Raw genomic sequence first — 23,476 nt, forward strand, 5'->3', positions numbered from 1 at the left:
TGCTCTTTTCCTCCCCGCCATGCTCACTGTCAGCTGGCGTATTTTGCGCACACCATGGAGCTGGGCCAGGGTGTAGGGCAGTGTTATGATCTGTGGTGCCACATTCTGTGCATTTTACACTGACCTTACAATCCTTGGCGAGATGAGTGGTGGATGAGCAGCACTTGTAGCAGATACAGTTCTCTTTCAGGAAGCTTCTGGGATCCGGCATAGATTTTCCCCTGAAGGCTCTGCATTTCAGGAGAGGATGAGGCTTCTGATGGAGCGGGCACTGCTTGTCAGGTTCTTGTACCTTTGTCTCTGATTGAGAGCGGCCAGCAGACCTGTAATTGGATCTTGGAGAAGAAACATTAGTCTTGTGCACTGCCACAGATTTTCTGCGTGGGTTTGCAGCTGGTGGTGGTGCGGCATATGACGATGTAAAGTCAAAGCTGGGATCATTTCTGATTGCCGCTTGTTCGTGTATAAAGTCTACAAAAACGGAGAAGGGAGGGAATGAAACACTGTTTGTATTTGTACCTGGAGCCACGTGTGAGCCACCTCTCCTGTAGATTGTAGGCAACTTTTGGACTATAGGGTTAACAGCTTTGGCTGTGTCGAGGTATGCGAGTTCTGGTAGGTCACTTTCACATTTGGCAACCAGGACATCTTGTAGTAGGTCACCTAGCTCTCTAAGTTTTGGGAGACCTTCATTAGATATTTTAGGAAAGTCATTGATTCTTTTGAACAAGGCTCTCTCTGTTACCTCTGCAGAGCCGTAACACTCATCTAGCCTCTTCCAGATCTCTTTAAGGCCGATTTGAGGGTGGTTTATATTAATGTCTCTGATCCTTACTGCGTGTTTGACTGTCTCTTCTCCCAGGTATTTGACTAAGAGGTCTATCTATTCCCTGTTTTTTAGCCCCAAGTCTCTGTTAACATTTTGGAAGGAAGCTTTCCAAGCTCTGTAACCTTCAGCGTGGTCAGTGAATTTCATGTGTCCCTTGGCAACTAGATCACGTCGTGTGAAGATCCTAGCAAGTTCTGATGTGAACCGGTTGTCAGCAGAGTATACCGGTGATGGGTCACCCTGATAGTGATGTGAGGTGCGTTCATACCTGTTAGTATCCTCAGGGTGGCGCCAGCCGGTGTCATATTGCTTTCGTCTGACATGCGGTGTGTCAGCAAGGTGATTCACGTTGGTTACCTGGTGAGGGGCAAAGAAGACAGGAGAGTTGCTTTGCTTCACATTTTCCTGGAGCTGAGCCTCATGATGACTCTCACTCGTTTCACTGGATGTGTCGTGATCTTGGTTATAGTTTGGATCAGGAAGTTCATTAACATATTGAGATGTGCGTTGTGGTGAATCTTGCAGCGGCAACTTCAGACTTGATGTACTGCTGCGACTATGCAGCTCAGGGTTGTGTGCGGCTTCCAGTGCTTCTGCCTCTGCCAATGCGGCAGCAGCCTCTCTTTTTACTGCTAGGCTCTCTAAGGCAGCATCCACACGTGCCTTCTCTAACTGCGTCTTCCTCTCTTGCTCATCTCTTTCTTAGCATAACCTTCTCTCTCTATGCGTGACCTTCTCTCTTGGTCTTCTAAGCGTGCTTTCTCTAATTTGAGTTGCATCTCCTCTTCAGCATAGCGTGCTCGCATTTTGGCGGCTTCCGCATTTGCCCGGGCAATGACGACTGCGCTGCTGATAGATACAGTCTTTTCAGAGACGGATGTAGCAGATTTTGTCCTGTGTGATTTGTGGGACATGGTGTCTTGGAGGGATACTTGGCTGTGCAGAGATTGCTGTGGCTGTATTAGTCTCTGTGTAGCCGGTGACTTGAATCTCGCTAGGTGGATTTCTGCAGCATCACTAGTTCCTGCAGACTGGATGGAGGCTCTTCTCTCTGTATTCCACTAGCTGGAGAGCCATCGTTTCACTAGGGTCCTGCAAGATGGAAAGCTCCTCTCTGTATTCTCACTAGCTGGAAAGCCGCTGTTTCACTGTCAGGCTCTCACTAAATGAACGGGATTCAAATAGCTTAGCAAGCAGCTAAACCGCTATATCGGGTCCAATAAGGGAGACTGTAGTTGAGTCTGTGTTTTATTGAACGTAGATATATAGATGAGGTGAAACTAGGAACAGAAATACATGAAGACAATCAGTGTCTGGTACATAGAGAATACATATATACATAACGTACATGACTGCACTAACAGCTGAACAAGGAAACTATCTAAGCTGGCCAGTAGGAGAGACAGGGATTTATAAAGGGAGCGTGTCACTTACCAGCGATGCTAACACTGGGCGAGAAGATGGATGAGGTGTTTCCAGTATGCAAGCAGATTGAAAATGGAGGACTGGACAGGGAAATGGGGCTGGACTAGACCATAATCCCTTGCAAATTTACCCATGATACAGTGGGAGTTGGAGGGAAAATGAAACAAAGCAGGAAGAGAATAACACTGCAGTTATTATTTTTGGCCACTAGATGGAGCTGGAAACAATGCACATCAAACTATGAAACTGAGCATTATCACTGAATTTATGCTATAAAAATAAACATTTAAGAGTCATTATTTATGTCGGAGACAGAACAACATGATATAGCACAATGAGCAGACAAGTCAGTATAGTTAGCAAAAACACGTAACATATACACAATTGGAGGTATTACATAACTATAACGTAAATTTCTTCACAGATAATTATGATGTTCCTCATCTTCATATGTTGGTATGCCAAAATAATGATAGGATCACTCAAGGAAGGTGTAACCAAAGATGTCCAAGGGATGTAGATGTTGATACACAAATATAACAGTGGGGGACTCTAAAAATTAAAAAACATTAAAAACTAGAAAAACATAAAAACAAAAGCCTAAGGCCACACATGATCAATATAAAGATATAAGCCGCAAAAGATGTTTATAGAAATGGAGCAAAGCTAATAGCCTCATTCAGTCCCTTCGGATGAACCGTGTCCAATGACCAAATCCAACGTGTTTCACGTTGTAAGAGTTTCTGGGTTAAATTACCACCACGAACCCCCGGATTGATTATATCAATGCCACGAACACGAAGCAAAGATCCATCACATCCGTGTTTGAGTTTAAAATGCCGGGGTAACGTCCTAAGTGTGGCCGGGTCATCATGGCCGATTGCTGCCTGTATCCCCAACACGTGCTCACGAACACGTGTCTTCAATTGCCGTGTAGTCATACCTATATATATCAGGTTACACGGACACAATACAAAGTATACAACGTAGCGTGAAGTACATGAAATACGATTCCGAATACTAAGTGTCCCAGTTCCTGATGAATTGAAGAACGTGCTCGTGTGTTCAATGTTGGGGCAGGCGACACAACGGCCACAAGGAACACAACCACACCTAGGACGACCCAAATTCAAAAAACTATGTTTTGGCTCAGACTGGTAATGACTATGTACTAAATAGTCTTTGAGATTCCTAGAACGTCGAATGGTAACACTTGGTTTTGGCGGAATCAATTGGTTTAGGATAGGGTCAGTTTGAAGTATGGGCCAGGCTCTTTGAAGGCAACCTTTCATTCTTGCAAATTGTGCATGGTAGTTCGTAATAAATCTAATCTTGTTCGACTTAACCTCCCTCTTCTTGTAAAGTAGGGACTGACGTGTGGACCATCTTGCATGATTATATGCTCTCTTAATGGCTCGCCTGCTATACCCTCTCTCCAAGAACCTATCCGAGAGATCTTGAGCTTGTAATACGAAGTCCTGATCACTAGAACAGATCCTGCATAAACGGGATGTACAGGGATTCAACATCACCCGTCACCAGCATAGTGTCGCTCCCAACATGAAGCCTGTCTACTCTCTTTAAAAACTCACTCGTGTCTAGTAAGAAAGAAGGCAAGCTTTCTACTAAAGGTTGCAATTTAGAGTCAATCCAACGATTGACTCTCTCTAGATAATTACCAGAGCCAGAAATAATTGGACGTCCTGGGGGGCCTCCTGGCTTTTGTGTATCTTAGGTAACAGGTAAAACGTTGCAATAGTTGTTTCTTGCACCTGCAATGTGACAGCCAGTTCCTTTGTAATAACCCCGTTTTGATCTGCTACGTTAAGGATTTTATTCAATTGTGTTACAAAGGACACCAAGGGGTTAAACATCGGACGTTTGTAACAGGTTTTGTTATTTAGTTGTCTAAGTGCCTCCTTCTCATAGAGGGGCTTAGGCGATATTACGACGTTTCCCCCTTTGTCAGCTGGCTTCACTGCGACATCCAGAAGCCCCGTCAGGTCGTCCAACCTCCTGCGCTCATCACGACTGAGATTGTCCCTACCCACTCCTCTTGGAATGTTCGTAAAGTCCCTAGTAACAACTTGGACAAAAAGGTCGTAAGGGGAGGACATGTTTTAGACTTGATTCTAAGAGATTGGGGAATCTTACCTCCCTCGCCAAGTTCATGCTCAGTAGACAGATCCTCAAGGTCTTGTAAGGCTAATTGTTCCTCTTCTGTGGGAAAAAGATTTTGCAAATCAGGGTCAAAAAAGTGTTTTTTAAAAAAATCAAGGATCTAGCAAAGAGATGTAGATCCTTAATTGCTACAAATGCAGTAAAGTTGGACTTAGGAGAGAAGGTGAGTCCTCTACTCAATAGCGACAGGTCAGAACTAGTCAAGACATGGGAGCTCAAATTGATTACCTTGTTAATTATTTTTAGTACGTTCAGGAGATTTAAATTGCATCCGCTTGTAAGGATGAAAGTTGACATCTCTCACTCTCTTAGGTCTAGGTTCAGACCGTGTCGTTATAGAGGAAGAAGACCACTCTGAAGAGTCACTCACAGAGGAAAGGGAACTCACTGAGGATACTCCATGCATTTTTGGAGCTTTGATGTTAGGTTTTCTCCAATAGTAGACACTCTTATTTGCAAAATCTTTAGTATCCGTTGTAATTTAGAAGCCTGTGTTTCATTTATTTTTTTAACACATATGTCCAGATTCTTCTGAATTCGAGATTCATACTCTGCAATCTTGTCAGGTGGACATACTGATTTGAAATTACGTTCTGCATCATCTATCCATTTATCAAGAGCTATGATGATCTTAGAATTCCGTTCAATCAACAGCTTCAGAAAGACAGAGGAACAAATACCACACGCCTCCTCCCAACGCCTGATGAAATCATCATCCTCAACTGGAAATGAGGGGTTGACCCTTACTCTCAGACCCCTTGGAATCATTCTGCAAGAGACATACTTCTCCAAAAAGGCCCTTTTCCACCATATTTTTGTCAGTTTTAATAACAATTTTTCAATCTCAAAGGCTTGACTATCATATGTTTGATCCACATGCGGCTGTGACTCAATCCCACCGGTTCCAAATACCTGGTCAATTTGTCCGAGCCAGGCCTTGTCTTTGGCCCGGAAATCCATATCCAAAACACCAAGAAAACCTGTGCACAACACAGTAAGATTAGACCATAACCATATTATGGATAGAAAACCCATTAGAATGAATAAATTAGCTCTAGAACATGCACTAATAGGCAGCCATATATAAAGAGTTTATCTTAACAGGATACATATGGACAATTGCACACAGCATGAAAATTTACCACAAGGAAAAGAAGCGATCAAGAAAAGTCCAAAAGACTAAATATTGCAAAAAATAAAATTGAATCTTTATTACAATATAGACAGGAAAAAAGGAGGACAAGGGAATTGAGTAAAATATGACCATAGTAACACTAAGGCAACCAAGTGGGTCATACATAGGGTAAATGGACCAAAGATGACCCCCAAGGTCATACTTGGGTGGACCTCTATGTGTTATCCTGACAGGTAAAGTTTTTCTATTGTATAACTCTCTACAATGTTAATGTTCACATCTATATAACCTGCTTGGTCGTATTATGAAAATTTGGGATAAGTGCAATGTATAAACAACCATGTTATTGCAATCATGCTTAAGTCATCTGTATCCCTCTTTGGTCCATTTACCCTACCTATGCCCCACTTGGTTGTCTTAGTGTTGCTATGGTCATATTTGACTCAATTCCCTTGTCCTCCTTTTTTCCTGTCTATATTGTAATAAAGATTCAATTTTATTTTTTGCGATATTTAGTCTTTTGGACTTTTTTTGATCGCTTCTTTTCCATATGTTACAGCTTGTGTCAGTTTGTTCAGTCCCCTGTTATATTAGTCTCTTTTGCTTTGCTGCCAGTTCATACCAGAATGCTGATATGGTGGGGGAGAGGTCGTGAGACCTCAGTGTTTTTTTTATACATCAGACGTGTTGGATTTTTAGGGTTTTTGTGTGATTGCAGACAGTATCTTTCCTGTCCTGTTCTATAGTCAGTTTGGGCCCCATCATTTGCTCAGTCTATTTTCTGCCTGTGTTTGTGTCTCATCTTGTCTCCCCGACAATATATGTTTGGGGGCTGTCTATTCCTTTGGGGTTCTACTCCGAGGGAGTTTAGATTTCCCCTTTCTTGCTTTAAGCTTACGTAGCTCTCCGGCTGTGCCGAGGCGTCTAGGGCATCGTAGGTACGCCCCACGACTACTGCTAGTTGTGTTGTTAGGATTAGAGGTCTGCAGTGCGCTAAGTTACCAACCTTTCTGGTTTCCTGGTGGCCTAGCCTATTCCTGCCATCCTCCTCGGTGACCAGTTCATAACAGGGGTCTGTGTGTTAAGTTTTTTTTACCTTGTTCTAGGTCCAGCTCATACCAATGTTTTAAGCTACCTGTAAGATTTATCTGTAACCATGGACTCTCCACGCGCCCCATAATCTGGACCTGAACCACGTTGCTGCCAGTCAGGTTTCCTCCGTTACAACAGGCAGAATCAAGAGTCTCTTTGTGGAAACAGCTATTGTTCAAAAATTCATGTGGGGTTGGGGGCCACTGTGAGATGTGGCATGGTATTAGAGGATATTGGGCTATGAGTGTATATCCAGCAGTTCTTAGGAAAGTCTTTAGAAACTATGTGTCGCAGCAGGACTTGGTGACACTTATCAGTTTGTTGTCCCAGTCCTCCTTTAGTAGATAGACCAAGGGATAAAATTGTCATCAGCATGGTCAAGAGGGGCAGGGTCATCATCTTTGCTGCTGTCTGGGTTCAGGACCTTTTTCAGTGGCCGGAATGGATCCAAGTGTCTTTGCCTTGGATCTTGACAGAAGTGGCCGTGGTGAGTAGTATGTGAAATGGCTCTCTGAATCTGGGTCCCAGTGGTCTCCTGTGTCTCTTGACCACAACCCAGTCTCCTGGTACCAGTGTGTTTGCCGCTTATACAGATGGGGTCTCGGATGGAGGAAAGAACATGGTTATGAGTAACAGTCAGATGTTTCTGCAACTCGAAGACATATTCAGTGAGGGAACTGTAGAAGGCCGACATCTGCTGAGGGAAATACAACCCTGTCTTAGGGACATCACCAAACAGTATTTCATACGGTGACAGCGTATCTCTACCCCTCAGGGCGGTCCTCACTGAATGCAATGGCAAGCAATTTACCCAGGACCAGTGTGTTTCCTCCATGCCCTTCTGGATTTTTATTTCAGAGTACCATTAAGGCGTTCAACCTTCCCACTACTTGGTGGTTCTTAGGGAACATGGAAAGCCTGGCTCATAGTTAATTTTAATGTACAACCTATATTGTCCCTGATGCTATCAGGTGAAATGCTATGTTGGTTAATGCCTCCTATAACCTATCCTTTATATGGCAAATGCAATGAATGCAGTAAGGTTGTAACTGAATATAAGTGGTGCTTACACATGTTGTGATTGGTGTCCCACAGGATATGGCACAATCCCGTTTCGTGGTAGCTTTTTCACAGGGAGTCATTTTTTATTACTTGTATGAGGAGCTTTTTTGTGAGATCAGTTTTATTTGTCAGCTTATTAGTTCTCTTTATTTTTAAAATTTTTCATTGTTATTTATGTGCTGCACAAGTTGATTGATAAAACGACCCTCCACCTTGAGACTGAGAAGTGACTGTACGTTCATCATATATAGACTCCCTTCCTTGTGTCCTCCATTTTCCTTCTGTAAAGGTGAACCGATGGAGGAAATCCGGTCGTTCCTAGTAATAAGGTGCTTAGACAGTCTCCATATAGCAGATCCCAGAGGTATCCCGGCTTCCATCTCTTTACCACTATACTGTGATCTGGACTTAGTTGTATCCTCATAGTAGGTGCTGGCTGGTAGAGCGAGTTGGCAGAAGAAGGTCAACATGTCAGATCGAAACCAAAGATGGCCGGTACTAGACAAAATATAGGAGCGAGGACGAGGTCAGAATCGAAAAGCAGAGTAAGAGTGGTCATGTAGATAGAGGCCTCAGTCAGCCTGGGGTATTATGGAAGCCATAGAAGCTCAACAAAGACTGAGCAATGAACCCAGGTGCAGAATAGATCTTTAACTGGTGACGCCCAGCAGACTGCGGGAGTTAATAGGATGTGGCGCTGCCCCATAGGTCACCGCACAAGAAAGGCAGGGGAGGGTGGGGTAGACTTATTACTGCAGCCCCCATGCCACTGCACTGGCCATCCTGGGGGAAGGGACCACTGATCTGAGGGGACAGCATAGAGGGCTGGAAAAGGAAAATGTGTATTGTTTGTTCAGTCCCAGGGTGGAGGGGCGCGGTAACTGTGGGCATTGGCAATATAATAAATCGAGGCCAATACCAAATATATTTAGATTAATTTTTGTTTTACGACTTTTCTGCAATAAGTAAACTTTTTTTTTTTTTTCAAAACATTTTTGTGTTCCCAAATTCTGACTGCCATCAGCCGTGTGATATAGTGCTATAAGCCATAAGTGATGCACTGTTACGTGGTAACGGTACTTCTCATTGGTACCATATGGTATGCACCACTTTTTGATCAGTCATATTACATAATAATAATAAGTGTAATACAATTCATGAGTTGTATGAATAGAAGACTTGAAAATGGGAAACTTTATAGCATGTGTGACCACAGAAATGTGCGCATTTCTTATTTTGTCTCAGAATTTTCAATTCCCGGGTAAAATCTCCAAAAATTGAGTTAAATACCTTGTACATAGCCCTGTGATCCCCTGATTCTTCCACTGGTTTCCGTTTTGCACTGCTTCACTCTACTGCAGAGATATTCCGATTTGTTCCTTCTGGAGCGCATCATGTGAAATCTCTACTCTGCCGTCCAGCTATGGTTTCTTCAGAGTCTTTTCTGGGGACATTCGCTTTCACCCCTACCAGACGCTGCTAATCACAGCTTGGCATCTGATCTAGCAGACTGAGAAGCTGTGATTATCAGCATCTGGGCAGGCTGGAGAAAGCAACCGTACCCACAGATGACTGAAGAACGCAGAGATTTCACAAAGTGCACTCCAGGAGGAACAAGTGTGAATACCTCTACAGTGGTGTGACACAGAGCACAACGGACAATCACGAAGAATCAAGGAAACAGAGGGCTTTTTACAAAGTATTTTACTCAATTTTTGGAGATTTTGCCTAGGAATTGAGAATTCTGAGACAGAATAAGAAATACACAGAATCATCAGAGCACAGGGATTTTTACAAGGTATTTAACTTAATTTTTTGTTTTCTAGCAAGTGACCTCTTTAAAGTGCGCCTGTAATTAGGTTTTACCCCCTTCAAAGCTATTTCAGTCTTCTAAGGTTTCCTATTCCTATTAGGCATACTGAGGACAAGATTACAGTGGCTGGAGCTCGGCTACTCGCGGATGTATGGTCACTTTTGTGACTAGTCCTTATTTACATATGGTAATGACATTTTAAAACTCCATTTTTAATTGTGTGGACACTTTTCTACACTAAGGGCTGGATAGGAAGCTTGAGAGAGAAATGGAACTCGTGGTACATTAAGGGGGTAAATCCTGATGGCAGGTTCCCTTTAAGAACTATTTGCTGTCTAATCTCTGCCACCCCTGACTTGTGCCAATGTCACCAATCTATCTGTTATTCACTTTACCCGTCATTGTGTTATTATGGCATGTAGTTGTCTTTCATATTACCGGGACTTTCACTGACTATAATCTTCATTGTGAGCTCCATAAAATAAATGTAGAAATTTCTTTCGTGTTGGAGAAAAAAATTCACATCCAATCTATTTTTCTTCCTTATAGGAAATCCTTGTGATAATAACGGTTTATCACTAATTTGTAAAAAAGAAGATATCAGGAAGCAGTCTAATGGAGAAAACCTCATTACCCTTCATGGAGCTCCTGGACTTCACAGCCCTTCACTTTCTTATACTCCTCCTAATCATGAGGAACCCTCTCCTGAGCAATCTCACATTGTTACCACAATTCCAGGTGACAAAGAGGATACAAGATTTCAGTGTGACAAGCAACTTACTACAAGCTCAGATTTTTTAACACAAAGAAAGCACAAAGGAAAAAAAACATACTCCTGTTCAGAATGTGGGAGATGCTTTACAAAGAAATCAAAATTTGTTAGACATGAGAGAATTCACACAGGAGAAAAGCCATATTCATGTTCAGAATGTGGGAAGTCCTTCACAGATAAATGGAGTCTGATTATACATGAAAGAATTCATACAGGAGAGAAGCCATACTCCTGTTCAGAATGTGGGAAATGTTTTACATATAAATCAAAATGTGTTATACATGAGAGAATTCACACAGCAGAAAAGCCATTTTCATGTTTGGAATGTGTGAAGTCCTTCACAGATAAAGCGAGTCTTAATAGACATCAGAGAATTCATACAGGAGAGAAGCCGTATTCATGTTCTGAATGTGGGAAATGTTTTGGAAATAAATCACAACTTGCTAAACATCAGAGAATTCACACAGGAGAGAAGCCGTATTCATGTTCACTCTGTGAGAAATGCTTTACAGATAAATCAAGTCTTGTGATACACGAGAGAAGTCACACAGGAGAGAAGTATTCATGTTCAGAATGTGGGAAATCTTTTACATATAAAACAAGTCTTGCTGGACATCAGAGAATTCACACAGGAGAGAAGTTGCATTCATGTTCAGAATGTGGGAAATCTTTTATATATAAATCAAGTCTTACTATACATGAAAGAATACACACTGGAGAGAAGCCGTATGCATGTTCACTGTGTGGGAAATGTTTTACACAAAAAGTAAGTTTTGTTTTTCATCAGAGAATTCACACAGGAGAGAAGCCGTATTCATGTTTAGAATGTGGGAAATGTTTTTCAAAAAAATCTCATTTTGTTAGACATCAAACAACTCACACCGGGGAGAAACCGTTTTCATGTTTACAATGTGAAAAGTGCTTTGCACGTAAATCACAACTTCTTAGCCATCAGAGAATTCACACAGGAGGGAAGCTGTATTGATGTTCAGAATGTGGGAAATCTTTAACATGTAAATCAAGTCTCACTACACATGAGAAAATTCACACTGGAGAGAAGCTGTATTCATCTTCACATTTTATACAAAAATATGTTCTACAAAAGAGAACTCATGAAGGAAAGAAACTGCAATTATGTTCTCTGCCAGACCCTGAAGTAATCACTTGCAGAAAAGGAGAGATCCAGCTTTATCCAATAAAATCAAAATCTTTATTTGTGTCTAGTTAAAAAAAAAAAAAAAAAAAGCAAAATAGCTGCTATGACATATTTAACCGGAATAAACTGGAAGAAGGGTGACAGTGGAAGACTGAACGCGTTTCGAACACACGTGTGTTCTTAGACTCAGTTTGATAAGGGAAAGCAGCAGGAAGGAAGTATAAAGACGAGACAGGTGAAAATTAACAAGATAATTAAGAAACAAATGTGAATGATCTTAAAAACATCGATTAATAACAAAAGGAAAAACGGCAGAATAGTATTAGAATAAAGACCGAATTAATGAACATGAGTTCAAATGCTAATAATGTAACATAATTTCCTTTTTAAAGTTTAAGCCTGCTGGTATCTAGTAAGTGAATCCAGAACGCTTCTCTGTCACGTAAAGATCTTTCCCTTTCCCCGCCTTGTGCGTGTTTTCTTGTTCAATAGCAAATACATTACAATCTTTAATTTCTCTATTGTGAACCGTAATAAAATGATTTGAAATATTAGATACATTGCGATTACAAGGAGGAGTAATGTCGTATAAATGTTCACGTATTCTCGTTTTTAATTTCCGTAGTGGAACCTATGTATCTAAGATTGCAAACCGTGCATTCCATCTCTCAAACGAAATTGGCTACAACAAATCCCAGTCCAGTTATAGGAAGCCACGTAGACATTTCTCAAAAAATGACCAAGGAGGGACGGAAAAAAGCAGCGCAAGCGCACCAACTTTCTTCAAGAGTCGTCTCAGGAGCTTCAACAAAATTCCTCATTAGATGTTATCAACTTGTCTTCAATTACTCTATCTGATGAGGAAATAAAACTTCTCACGTCGTCTGAATTTCGTCCCTACCAACTCCGAATTGAACAATTTTTCAACTTTAAAGGACATTAATAAATTTGTTAAAGATCTAACGATAACAAGACACTTTTTTCAGATGATGTGCCACAGGAATCTGTCCAAGTTTTCCTGACAATTCAGTGTAATTTTTTTTTTTTGAACAGAATAGCCTACTATGTCTTTCCAACCTGGATACACTTAGTGCCCCGTCCTATGACATTAATACGATTTCTTCTTCCAGAACTAAAAATCCGACTTTCTACCCAGTACACACCAGAACCGACACCATGGAGCGTTTTCAAGATAATGTAGAAAGGGACATCAAAAATGTATTTACTAATTATTATTATTATTATTTATTGTTATAGCGCCATTTATTCCATGGCGCTTTACATGTGAGGAGGGGTATACATAAAAACAAGTACAATAATCTTAAACAATACAAATCATAACAGGTACAGGAGGAGAGAGGACCCTGCCCGCGAGGGCTCACAATCTACAAGGGATGGGTGAGGATACAGTAGGCGAGGGTAGAGCTGGTCGTGCAGCTGTTTGGTTGATCGGTAGTTACTGCAGGTTGTAGGTTTGTCGGAAGAGGTTGGTCTTCAGGCTCTTTTTGAAGGTTTCGATGAGAGTCTGATATGTTGTGGTAGAGAGTTCCAGAGTAGGGGGATGCGCGAGAGAAATCTTGTATGCGATTGTGGGAAGAGGAGATAAGAGGGGAGTAGAGAAGGAGATCTTGTGAGGATCGGAGGTTGCGTGCAGGAAAGTACCGGGAGACGAGGTCACAGATGTATGGAGGAGACAGGTTGTGGATGGCTTTGTATGTCATGGTTAGGGTTTTGTAATGGAGTCTCTGGGCAATTGGGAGCCAGTGAAGGGATTGACAGAGGGGAGATGCTGGGGAATAGCGGGGGGACAGGTGGATTAGTCGGGCAGCAGAGTTTAGAATAGGTTGGAGGGGTGCAAGAGTGTTTGAGGGGAGGCCACAGAGCAGGAGGTTGCAGTAGTCAAGGCGAGAGATGATGAGGGCATGGACTAGGGTTTTTGCAGATTCTTGGGTGAGGAATGAACGGATTTGTGAAATATTTACTAATCCAATCTCTCGCCCTTGTAAAGCCAATCTATCAAGGGCAGAACAAATTGCCTTAAAAAATCACGAAAAACACTTCAATATTATTATCAAAATGTCGGATAAAGGTGGATCGGCGGTGGTAAAGAACGAAAGTGATCATTCTGCCATTTTGGATATGATTTCAAAGGATGAGACTTAAAAGGCAATCCGAGTATCTGTGTGGATAACCCTACAATCCCCATCTTACATGCATTACCAAAGACGCACAAAAATGTGTTTTCTCCTCCTACGCGTCCTACAGTTATGGCCAAAAGTATTGACACCCCTGCAATTCTGTCAGATAATACTCAGTTTCTTCCTGAAAATGATTGCAAACACAAATTCTTTGGTATTATTATCTTCATTTAATTTGTCTTAAATGAAAAAACGCAAAAGAGAATGAAGCAAAAAGCAAAACATTGATTATTTCACACAAAACTCCGAAAATGGGCCATACAAAAGTATTGGCACCCTCAGCCTAATACTTGGTTGCACATCCTTTAGCCAAAATAACTGCGACCAACCGCTTCCGGTAACCATCAATGAGTTTCTTACAATGCTCTGCTGGAATTTTAGACCATTCTTCTTTGGCAAACTGCTCCAGGTCCCTGATATTAGAAGGGTGCCTTCTCCAAACTGCCATTTTTAGATCTCTCCACAGGTGTTCTATGGGATTCAGGTCTGGACTCATTGCTGGCCACCTTAGAAGTCTCCAGTGCTTTCTCTCAAACCATTTTCTAGTGCTTTTTGAAGTGTGTTTTGGGTCATTGTCCTGCTGGAAGACCCATGACTTCTGAGGGAGACACAGCTTTCTCACACTGGGCCCTACATTATGCTGCAAAATTTGTTGGTAGTCTTCAGACTTCATAATGCCATGCACACGGTCAAGCAGTCCAGTGCCAGAGGCAGCAAAGCAACCCCAAAACATCAGGGAACCTCCGCCATGTTTGACTGTAGGGACCGTGTTCTTTTCTTTGAATGCCTCTTTTTTTCTCCTGTAAACTGTATGTTGATGCCTTTGCCCATAAAGCTCTACTTTTTTCTCATCTGACCAGAGAACATTCTTCCAAAACGGGTTAGGCTTTTTCATTTAAGTTTTGGCAAACTCCAGCCTGGCTTTTTTGTCTCGTGGTAAGAAGTGGGGTCTTCCTGGGTCTCCTACCATACAGTCCCTTTTCATTCAGACACCGACGGATAGTACGGGTTGACACTGTTGTACCCTCGGACTGCAGGGCAGCTTGAACTTGTTTGGAAGTTAGTCGAGGTTCTTTATCCAACATCCGCACAATCTTGCTTTGAAATCTCTTGTCAATTTTTCTTTTCCGTCCACATCTAGGGAGGTTAGCCACAGTGCCATGGGCTTTACACTTCTTGATGACACTGCGTACGGTAGACACAGGAACATTCAGGTCTTTGGAGATGGACTTGTAGCCTTGAGATTGCTCATGCTTCCTCACAATTTGGTTTCTCAAGTCCTCAGACAGTTCTTTGGTCTTCTTTCTTTTCTCCATGCTCAATGTGGTACACACAAGGACACAGGACAGAGGTTGAGTCAACTTTAATCCATGTCAACTGGCTGCAAGTGTGATTTAGTTATTGCCAACACCTGTTAGGTGCCACAGGTAAGTTACAGGTGCTGTTAGTTACACAAATTAGAGAAGCATCACATGATTTTTCGCACAGTGCCAATACTTCTGTCCACCCTCTTTTTTATGTTTGATGTGGAATTATATCCAATTTGGCTTTAGGACAATTACTTTTGTGTTTTTTCATTTAAGACAAATTAAATGAAGATAATAATACCAAAGAATTTGTGTTTGCAATCATTTTCAGGAAGAAACTGAGTATTATCTGACAGAATTGCAGGGGTGTCAATACTTTTGGCCACAACTGTATATTGTCTGGAGTAGGTTCCTTTAGTGAACGCCTTGGCCAGTGGCTGGATTCCGCATTACAGCCACTGGTACGACGCGTTCCTGGATACTTAAAGGATTCCATAGATGTACTGAATATATTTCATAATGTTAATTGGGACCCAGACTGGACCATGTTGACATGCGATGCGGTCGCATTATACACGTGCATACCACATCACATTGCTATTCTTGCCGTCAAGATTCATTTAACCAAATACAGTTCATGCACCATAGATTTACAAAACTATATATTTTATCTGTTATCATTTTTGCTTTCACGCTATTTTTTGGTCAATAAAAATTTTGCATTGAAAACAATGGCGTCTCAATGGGAACTAAATTCTCACCTTCAGTCGGAAATGTAGTGATGTCATGGTGGGAGGAACAGTTCATTTTCAATAGTGACAATCCATTTCTCAATTCCATACAACGATATTCGAGATATATAGATGATATTTCTTGTTTGGAATGATGACATCTCACGTATTCCTTCTTTTCTCAAATATTTAAATAATAACCAATTTAAGATTTACTATTTATTTTTTATTTTTTTTGCAAAGATCAGATTGTTTTTTTGATGGGGGAACCACATTAACCTATTTCCAGCTGTACTTACCCCCCAAAAATGCAGATAATACTGCAGCCGTTTCACACAATCCAATCTGTACATTTAGGTGAAGTTATCAGAGCAAAACGCAACTGCAATGAACCTGCTACATTCAGTCAAGAAAAACAATCAAACATCGTCTTATTATATTATTAACCGTGCGTGTTTCATTGCAAATACCAAGTCCAGAGAAGTTCTTAGTGGTAATAATAACACACATATACTAAAAAAAGAATAACAACTCAATAGACCAGCCAACCTTAGTAATGACTTGGCACCTATTTTAAATCAATTTCAAACATAGTACATCACAATTTAAATATTCTAAGAAATGACAATATCCTAGAAAACAGCATCAAAATAGTATCTAGACGAGCACTTCCAATAGCCAGTGTTTTGTCTCCCAGTTTTTATAATCCCAATAAAACCCCCAGACCGTATCAGATGTTATCGAGTGTGGGGTTTTCAGAAGTGTGGACAATCCTCGTGCAAAACTTGTCCACACTCTCACAAAACCTTCACCTTTTCTTGTTATATTAATGAGAAAAATGTCTAAATGAAAGAATTTCTTAGCTGTAATTCTGAGTATGTGGTCAATGTGATGGAATGTACGGTTTGCAGTCTTTACTCACCCTACTGACCACAGTGTATCTAATATGTTACATCAGTTTATTATGGTTCACAATAGAGAAATTAAACATTGTTATGTATTTGTTATTGAACACACGTACGAGGCGGGGATAGGGAAAGATCTTTGCTAGAGATGAGCCAAACGGACATTCGGATTCATGATCAGTAACACAAGCATTTTTCTTAAAAAAAAAACAAAAAAACAGAAAAAGTCGGTAACATTTGGTAAAAGATAGAATAAAAGCTGGCAATTCATATGCCGCGTTCAGTAAAATCACACAGGTTAGAATAGAATACATAGATATATAGATGTCAGTGACACACACATATATGTATATAGGTTACATGGCTAGAAGAAAAGCCATAAATTAATCTGCCGCGTTCAGTAAAATCACAGAGTGACAGGTTAGAATGCAGTAGATACAGTTGTCAAAAGTTTACATACCCCGGCAGAATTTTTGCTTTCTTGACCTTTTTTCAGAGAATATGAATGATAACACCAAAACTTTTTCTCCACTCATGGTTAGTGGTCGGGTGAAGCCATTTATTGTCAGACTACTGTGTTTTTTCTCTTTTTAAATCATGACGATAACCCAAAACATCCAAATGACCCTGATCAAAAGTTTACATACCCCATTTCTTGCTACCGTGTATTGCCCCCTCTAACATCAATGACAGCGTGAAGTCTTTTGTGGTAAATGTGGATGAGGTTCTTTATTTTCTAAAATGGTAAAGCTGCCCACTCTTCTTGGCCAAAATCCTCCAGTTCTTGTAAATTCCTGGGCTGCGCGCTTGAGATCTCACCAGAGTGGCTCAATGATATTGAGACTTAGATGGTCACTCCATGACCTTTAATTTGTTCTGCTGTAACCAGCAACAGGTCCACTTGGCCTTGTGTTTTGGATTGTTGTCATGTTGGAACGTCCAAGTACGTCCCATGTGTAGCTTCTGGGCTGATGATTGCAAATTTGCCTCCAGTATTTGCTGATAACGTGCTGCATTCATCTTTCCATCAACTTTGACCAAGTTTCCTGTGACTTTGTAGCTCACACATCCCCAAAACATCAGCAATCCACCTTTGTGCTTTACAGGAGGAATGTTGTTTTTTCATCATAGGCCTTATTGCCCTCTCTCCAAATATAATGTTTATGGTTATGGCCAAAGAGTTCAATTTTATAATGATAATAATAAATTTTATTTCTATAGCGCCGACATATTCCGCAGCACTTTACATTTCAGAGGGGATTTGTACAGACAATAGACATTACAGCATAACAATAATCACATAGCTCATAACAGATACCAAGAGGAGTGAGGGCCCTGCTCGCAAGCTTACAGTCTATGAGGAAAGAGGGAGACACGAAAGGTGGGTGGTAACAGTTGCCCTGATTGTATGGACCAGCCATAATGTTAAGTGTGTAACAGTACAGACACAGAGGGCTAATGGATGCATAAAGCATGTGGGAACATGATGCGGGGAACCTGGTTATGGTAAAAACTTTTGGCTGTGCCACACAGGGATAGATTAGGTTAATGTGTTGAAGCGGTAGGCCAGTCTGAATAAATGCGTTTTCAAGGCACGCTTAAAATTGTGGGGATTGGGGACTAATCATATTGACCTGGGAAGTGCATTCCAAAGAATTGGCGCAGCACGTATAAAGTCTTGGAGATGGGAGGTTCTGATTATTGAGGATGCTAACCTCAGGTCATCAGCAGAACGGAGGGCACGAGTAGGGTGGTATACTGAAACAAGGGAGGAGATGTAGGGTGGTGCTGAGCCATGGAGAGCTTTGTGGGTGAGGGTAATAAGTTTATACTGAATTCTGGAGTGGATGGGTAGCCGGTGTAATGACTGGCACAGGGTAGAGGCATCGGTGTAACGATTGGTGAGGAATATGATCCTGGCTGCAGCATTCAAGACAGAATGGAGGGGGGAGAGTTTGGTAAGAGGGAGACCGATTAGAAGAGAGTTACAATAGTCGAGACGAGAATGAATAAAAGAAACAGAGCTTTTGCGGAGTCAAAAGTAAGAAAAGGTCGAATTCTAGAAATGTTTTTGAGGTGCAGATAACAAGGGCGAGCCAGTGATGGACCTCTTCCCACTACAGGGAGCTTCTATCTGTTTTCTTCCCTGCAGCTCCTTCTGACAGGGAGCCACTTCACACACATCTGTCCACTTCCTCCCCTCAGGGAAGACTGCACTGATCCTCCTAGCTCCACCCACCTCCCAACACCCTTTATGACCCAAGCAGGGATTATCTAGGGTCCCCTGCTGTTGTAGGGTGTGTGTTGGGTGCAGGTGTAGAGTACTGTCAGGTGCCTCCACCTTACCTGAAAAGTGGGATACCACACCTCTGAGTGAGGTGCAGTACCTCTGGCAACTGGGCCCTCAGGGGCGCCACACAATGATATACCCCTTGAAAATAAACCAGTATATTATACTATAAAGACGTGTCCATTGAAAAGATCCACATCTCTACCTAGGGGGTAATTCATCCCCTCAAAAAAACAATCCAGAATCCTCCAGTGCCATCCTGTATAATGTCCCAGCAGTCACCTCTCCGCTCATCACCCAGAATCCTCCAGTGCCGTCCTGTATAATGTCCCAGCAGTCACCTCTCCGCTCATCACCCAGAATCCACCAGTGCCGTCCTGTATAATGTCCCAGCAGTCACCTCTCCGCTCATCACCCAGAATCCTCCAGTCCTGTATAATGTCCCAGCAGTCACCTCTCCGCTCATCACCCAGAATCCTCCAGTCCTGTATAATGTCCCAGCAGTCACCTCTCCGCTCATCACCCAGAATCCTCCAGTCCTGTATAATGTCCCAGCAGTCACCTCTCCGCTCATCACCCAGAATCCTCCAGTCCTGTATAATGTCCCAGCAGTCACCTCTCCGCTCATCACCCAGAATCCTCCAGTCCTGTATAATGTCCCAGCAGTCACCTCTCCGCTCATCACCCAGAATCCTCCAGTGCTGTCCTGTATAATGTCCCAGCAGTCACCTCTCCGCTCAGCAGCTCGATCATCTTGTTGCTGAGCTCCAGGATCTTCTTGTTCCTCTCATGTATCGGGGAGTGCGGGGGAGGCTCTGTGACGGGGCCCGGGCTCCGCCCTCCTGGAGATGGATGATGGGAGTCACACAGTCCCCCGGTGTCTTCCTCACTATTGTGTAATCCTGTGTATGGAGAGAGACACTTAGGCCGGGGTCACACTAACCGACGCAAAATACGGTCAGTATTTTACAGGCGTAATACAGATGAATGACCCCTAAATAGTGCTCCGTAGGTCATCCGTAAGCAAGGTGCGGTCGCGTATTTTGCGCATGTCAGCATCCGTATGTAATCCGTATGGCGAGATTTTCTCGCAGGCTTGCAAAATGGACATATAATGGAGCCCTATGACAGGGTTTCTAACAAAAACCAAAGAATAGATATAGACACATAGAATACATATATATATATATACACTCACTGGCCACTTTATTAGGTACACCTGTCCAACTGTGTGTTAAGACTTAATTTCTAATCAGCCAATCACATGGCGGCAACTCAGTGCATTTAGGCATGTAGACATGGTCAATACAATCTCCTGCAGTTCAAACCGAGCATCAGTATGGTGAAGAAAGGTGATTTGAGTGCCTTTGAACGTGGCATGATTGTTGGTGCCAGAAGGGCTGGTCTGAGAATTTCAGAAACTGCTGATCTACTGGGATTTTCACGCACAACCATCTCTAGGGTTTACAGAGAATGGTCCGAAAAAGAAAAAAAATCCAGTGAGCGGCAGTTCTGTGGCCGGAAATGCCTTGTTGATGCCAGAGGTCAGAGGAGAATGGGCAGACTGGTTCGAGCTGATAGAAAGGCAACAGTGACTCAAATTGCCACCCGTTACAACCAAGGTAGGCAGAAGAGCATCTCTGAACGCACAGTGCGTCGAACTTTGAGGCAGATGGGCTACAGCAGCAGAAGACCACACTGGGTACCACTCCTCTCAGCTAAGAACAGGAAACTGAGGCTACAATTTGCACAAGCTCATCGAAATTGGACAGTAGAAGATTGGAAAAACGTTGCCTGGTCTGATGAGTCTCGATTTCTGCTGCGACATTCGGATGGTAGGGTCAGAATTTGGCGTAAACAACATGAAAGCATGGATCCATCCTGCCTTGTATCAACGGTTCAGGCTGGTGGTGGTGGTGTCATGGTGTGGGGAATTTTTTCTGGGCACTCTTTGGGCCCCTTGGTACCAATTGAGCATCGTTGCAACGCCACAGCCTACCTGAGTATTGTTGCTGACCATGTCCATCCCTTTATGACCACAATGTACCCAACATCTGATGGCTACTTTCAGCAGGATAATGCGCCATGTCATAAAGCTCGAATCATCTCAGATTGGTTTCTTGAACATGACAATGAGTTTACTGTACTCAAATGGCCTCCTCAGTCACCAGATCTCAATCCAATAGAGCATCTTTGGGATGTGGTGGAACGGGAGATTCGCATCAGGGATGTGCAGCCGACAAATCTGCACCAACTGTGTGATGCCATCATGTCAATATGGTCCAAAATCTCTGAGGAATGCTTCCAGCACCTTGTTGAATCTCTGCCACGAAGAATTGAGGCAGTTCTGAAGGCAAAAGGGGGTCCAACCCCTTACTAGCATGGTGTACCTAATAAAGTGGCCAGTGAGTGTATATGTGTGTCTAAATCTATTGTTTCGTTTCTTTATTAAACCTGTCAGTGTGAGTTTACTGTATCGCGCACTGAATTGTCGGCTTTGCTAAAAGACACCGGGTGCATATTTCTCGCAAGTCACATGTGTGGTCCGTGTGTAATCCGTATTTTTTGCGCACCCATAGACTTGCATTGGCGTATTACGGGCGTAGTACGCTGACAGTCCCAGCATGCTGCGATTGGCACAGACCGTAGAATACGGATGAGAAATATACGCCTGGTGCGAGGGACCCCATAGAGAATCATTGGTCCGTGTCTAATGCGTGCTTTTAACGCCTCTCACTCGGCCGTATTCCTCACCAGTGTGACCCCGGCCTTAGGGAGAAGAATTCCTTCCCGACCCCAGATCTGACAATCAGTAGAAATCCCGGGATCAATAACCGTCTCCAGTAATCTGGGGCCATAACCGGGAATATTATTACACTCCGGACAGACATCCCGGCCCCTCTACAGCTCTTTTTGGGAATCCCCATGACAACTCCTCCGGGCAGAGAGCTCCACAGAATCCCTGCTCTTACAGTAGAGAATCCTTCTCTCCTATTCTGGATTTCCTCCTCCCGGTGTCGGACTCGTCACATCACACAATAAAGCTGATAGAAATGTAGAGGAGTTACCTCTCCGCTCAGCAGGGAGATGATCTCCAGGGCGCAGTGGAATAATCTCCTGGTGGTCTCATTCCTGTCCTCGTCCATCCTCGGGGGTCATTCAGGAGGAGGAGGGATGAGCACTGGATCAGCTGGAGGGATCTCGTCCTGCCGGCGTCTTCATGATGAAGGAGAAGATGGAAATCACAGGGGACGAGAGAACGACAATCACTAAATTCTGCCCAGATATCAACATTTATCAGGAAGAATCTGGAGGAAAAGCCACAAAACTCCACCGCGGCCTCCTCCGCCGATCTGACCGCTCATTATCAGCCTCGTAGGCGGGGGACGGTCACCGTGGTAACTACACTGCCAACAAGGTGGCGGTCACCGTGGTAACTACAGCGCCAGCGGGGGATGGTCACCGTGGTAACCACCACCAGTGGAGGACGGTCACCGTGGCAACTACGCTGCCAGCTGAGAACAGTCACCGTGGTAACTACAGCTCCAGCAGTGGACGGTCACCATGGTAACTACACCTGCAGCGAGGGACGATCACCGTGGTAACTCCACCTCCAGCGGGGGACGGTCACCATGGTAACCACCTCCAGCGGGGGACAGTCACCGTGGTAACTCCATCTCCAGCGGGGGACAGTCACCGTGGTAACTACACCTCCAGCGGGGGACGGTCACCGTGGTAACTATACCTCCACCGGGGGCCGTGAGATGAGGAGGAGACGCTGCACATCCCCCATACAATGCTGCCCGTCCCCAACACTGAGGAGCCGCAGTCACATGGAGCAGGAGCCTCCACAGGAACAGCTCTGATCTCCCCCACACTCTCCTCTCACAGATTCACCACAAACCCTCCTGTCATCTCACCGGAATGGCGGGAACCGAAAATCTGCTGCTGGCTGACCCCAGAGAACACGAGCTGCGCACACCCGGGACGGAGCGGCTGCACTGAGCGCGGGAGGACCTGTGGTGACGTCACCGTCATGTGACCAGGGGGCGGGGCTCAGGAGAGAAGAGGTGAAGGACCTGTGGTGATGTCACCGTCATGTGATCAGGGGGGCGGGGCTCAGGAGAGATGAGGTGAAGGACCTGTGGTGATGTCACCGTCATGTGATCAGGGGGGCGGGGCTCAGCACAGTGCTGGTGACCTCCTGTGGTGACTGTGAGTAGTGCAGTGTCCTGTTGTCCATTGTCGGTGTTGCTCGGGGACGCGGTGCCGGTTCCCTGATGTTGATATTAGTAGAAATCCGTCTCTTGTGAGTAAATTGTTGCTGGAGACGAGTGGAGTCTTCTGCGGTCAGGACTCCATGAGCGGTAAGTCCTTCTGATAACTGCAGGCAGAGGACTGGAGGGAGTCGGTGTATAAGCTGCCAGCAGAGAGTAGAATCCTTTGCAATAGAATGTCATTAAAGGCAATAATAATAATAATCTTTATTTATATAGCGCCAACATATTCCGCAGCGCTTTACAGTCTAACAGTTTCAAAACACAAGTCATAAGTAACAACGTTAACAATACAGTAATTAA

The 23,476-nt window shown here is 43.4% G+C and overlaps 1 protein-coding gene and 1 pseudogene across 2 annotated transcripts in view; one reads left to right on the forward strand and one right to left on the reverse strand.

Annotated features, from left to right (window-relative positions):
* Positions 1-12,725, forward strand: part of LOC141074927 (uncharacterized) — a 272,961-nt pseudogene extending 260,236 nt beyond the window's left edge.
* Positions 1-22,949, reverse strand: part of LOC141074931 (uncharacterized) — a 1,026,924-nt gene extending 1,003,975 nt beyond the window's left edge. For both annotated transcript variants that reach the window (XM_073562254.1, XM_073562256.1), the window contains exons 1-3: positions 22,817-22,949; positions 21,965-22,112; positions 19,626-19,798 (exon numbers count right to left, since the gene is read on the reverse strand). In XM_073562254.1, coding sequence (XP_073418355.1) covers positions 19,626-19,649 — 24 coding nt within the window. In that variant the 5' untranslated portion in view covers positions 19,650-19,798; positions 21,965-22,112; positions 22,817-22,949. The remainder of the gene's footprint in view (positions 1-19,625; positions 19,799-21,964; positions 22,113-22,816) is intronic.
* Between the last annotated feature and the right edge of the window lie 527 nt (positions 22,950-23,476).

Source organism: Dendrobates tinctorius, unplaced genomic scaffold, assembly GCF_039654945.1.
Source record: "Dendrobates tinctorius isolate UK_male_01 unplaced genomic scaffold, ASM3965494v1 ptg000342l, whole genome shotgun sequence".
NCBI classification, from domain to species: Eukaryota; Metazoa; Chordata; class Amphibia; order Anura; family Dendrobatidae; genus Dendrobates; species Dendrobates tinctorius.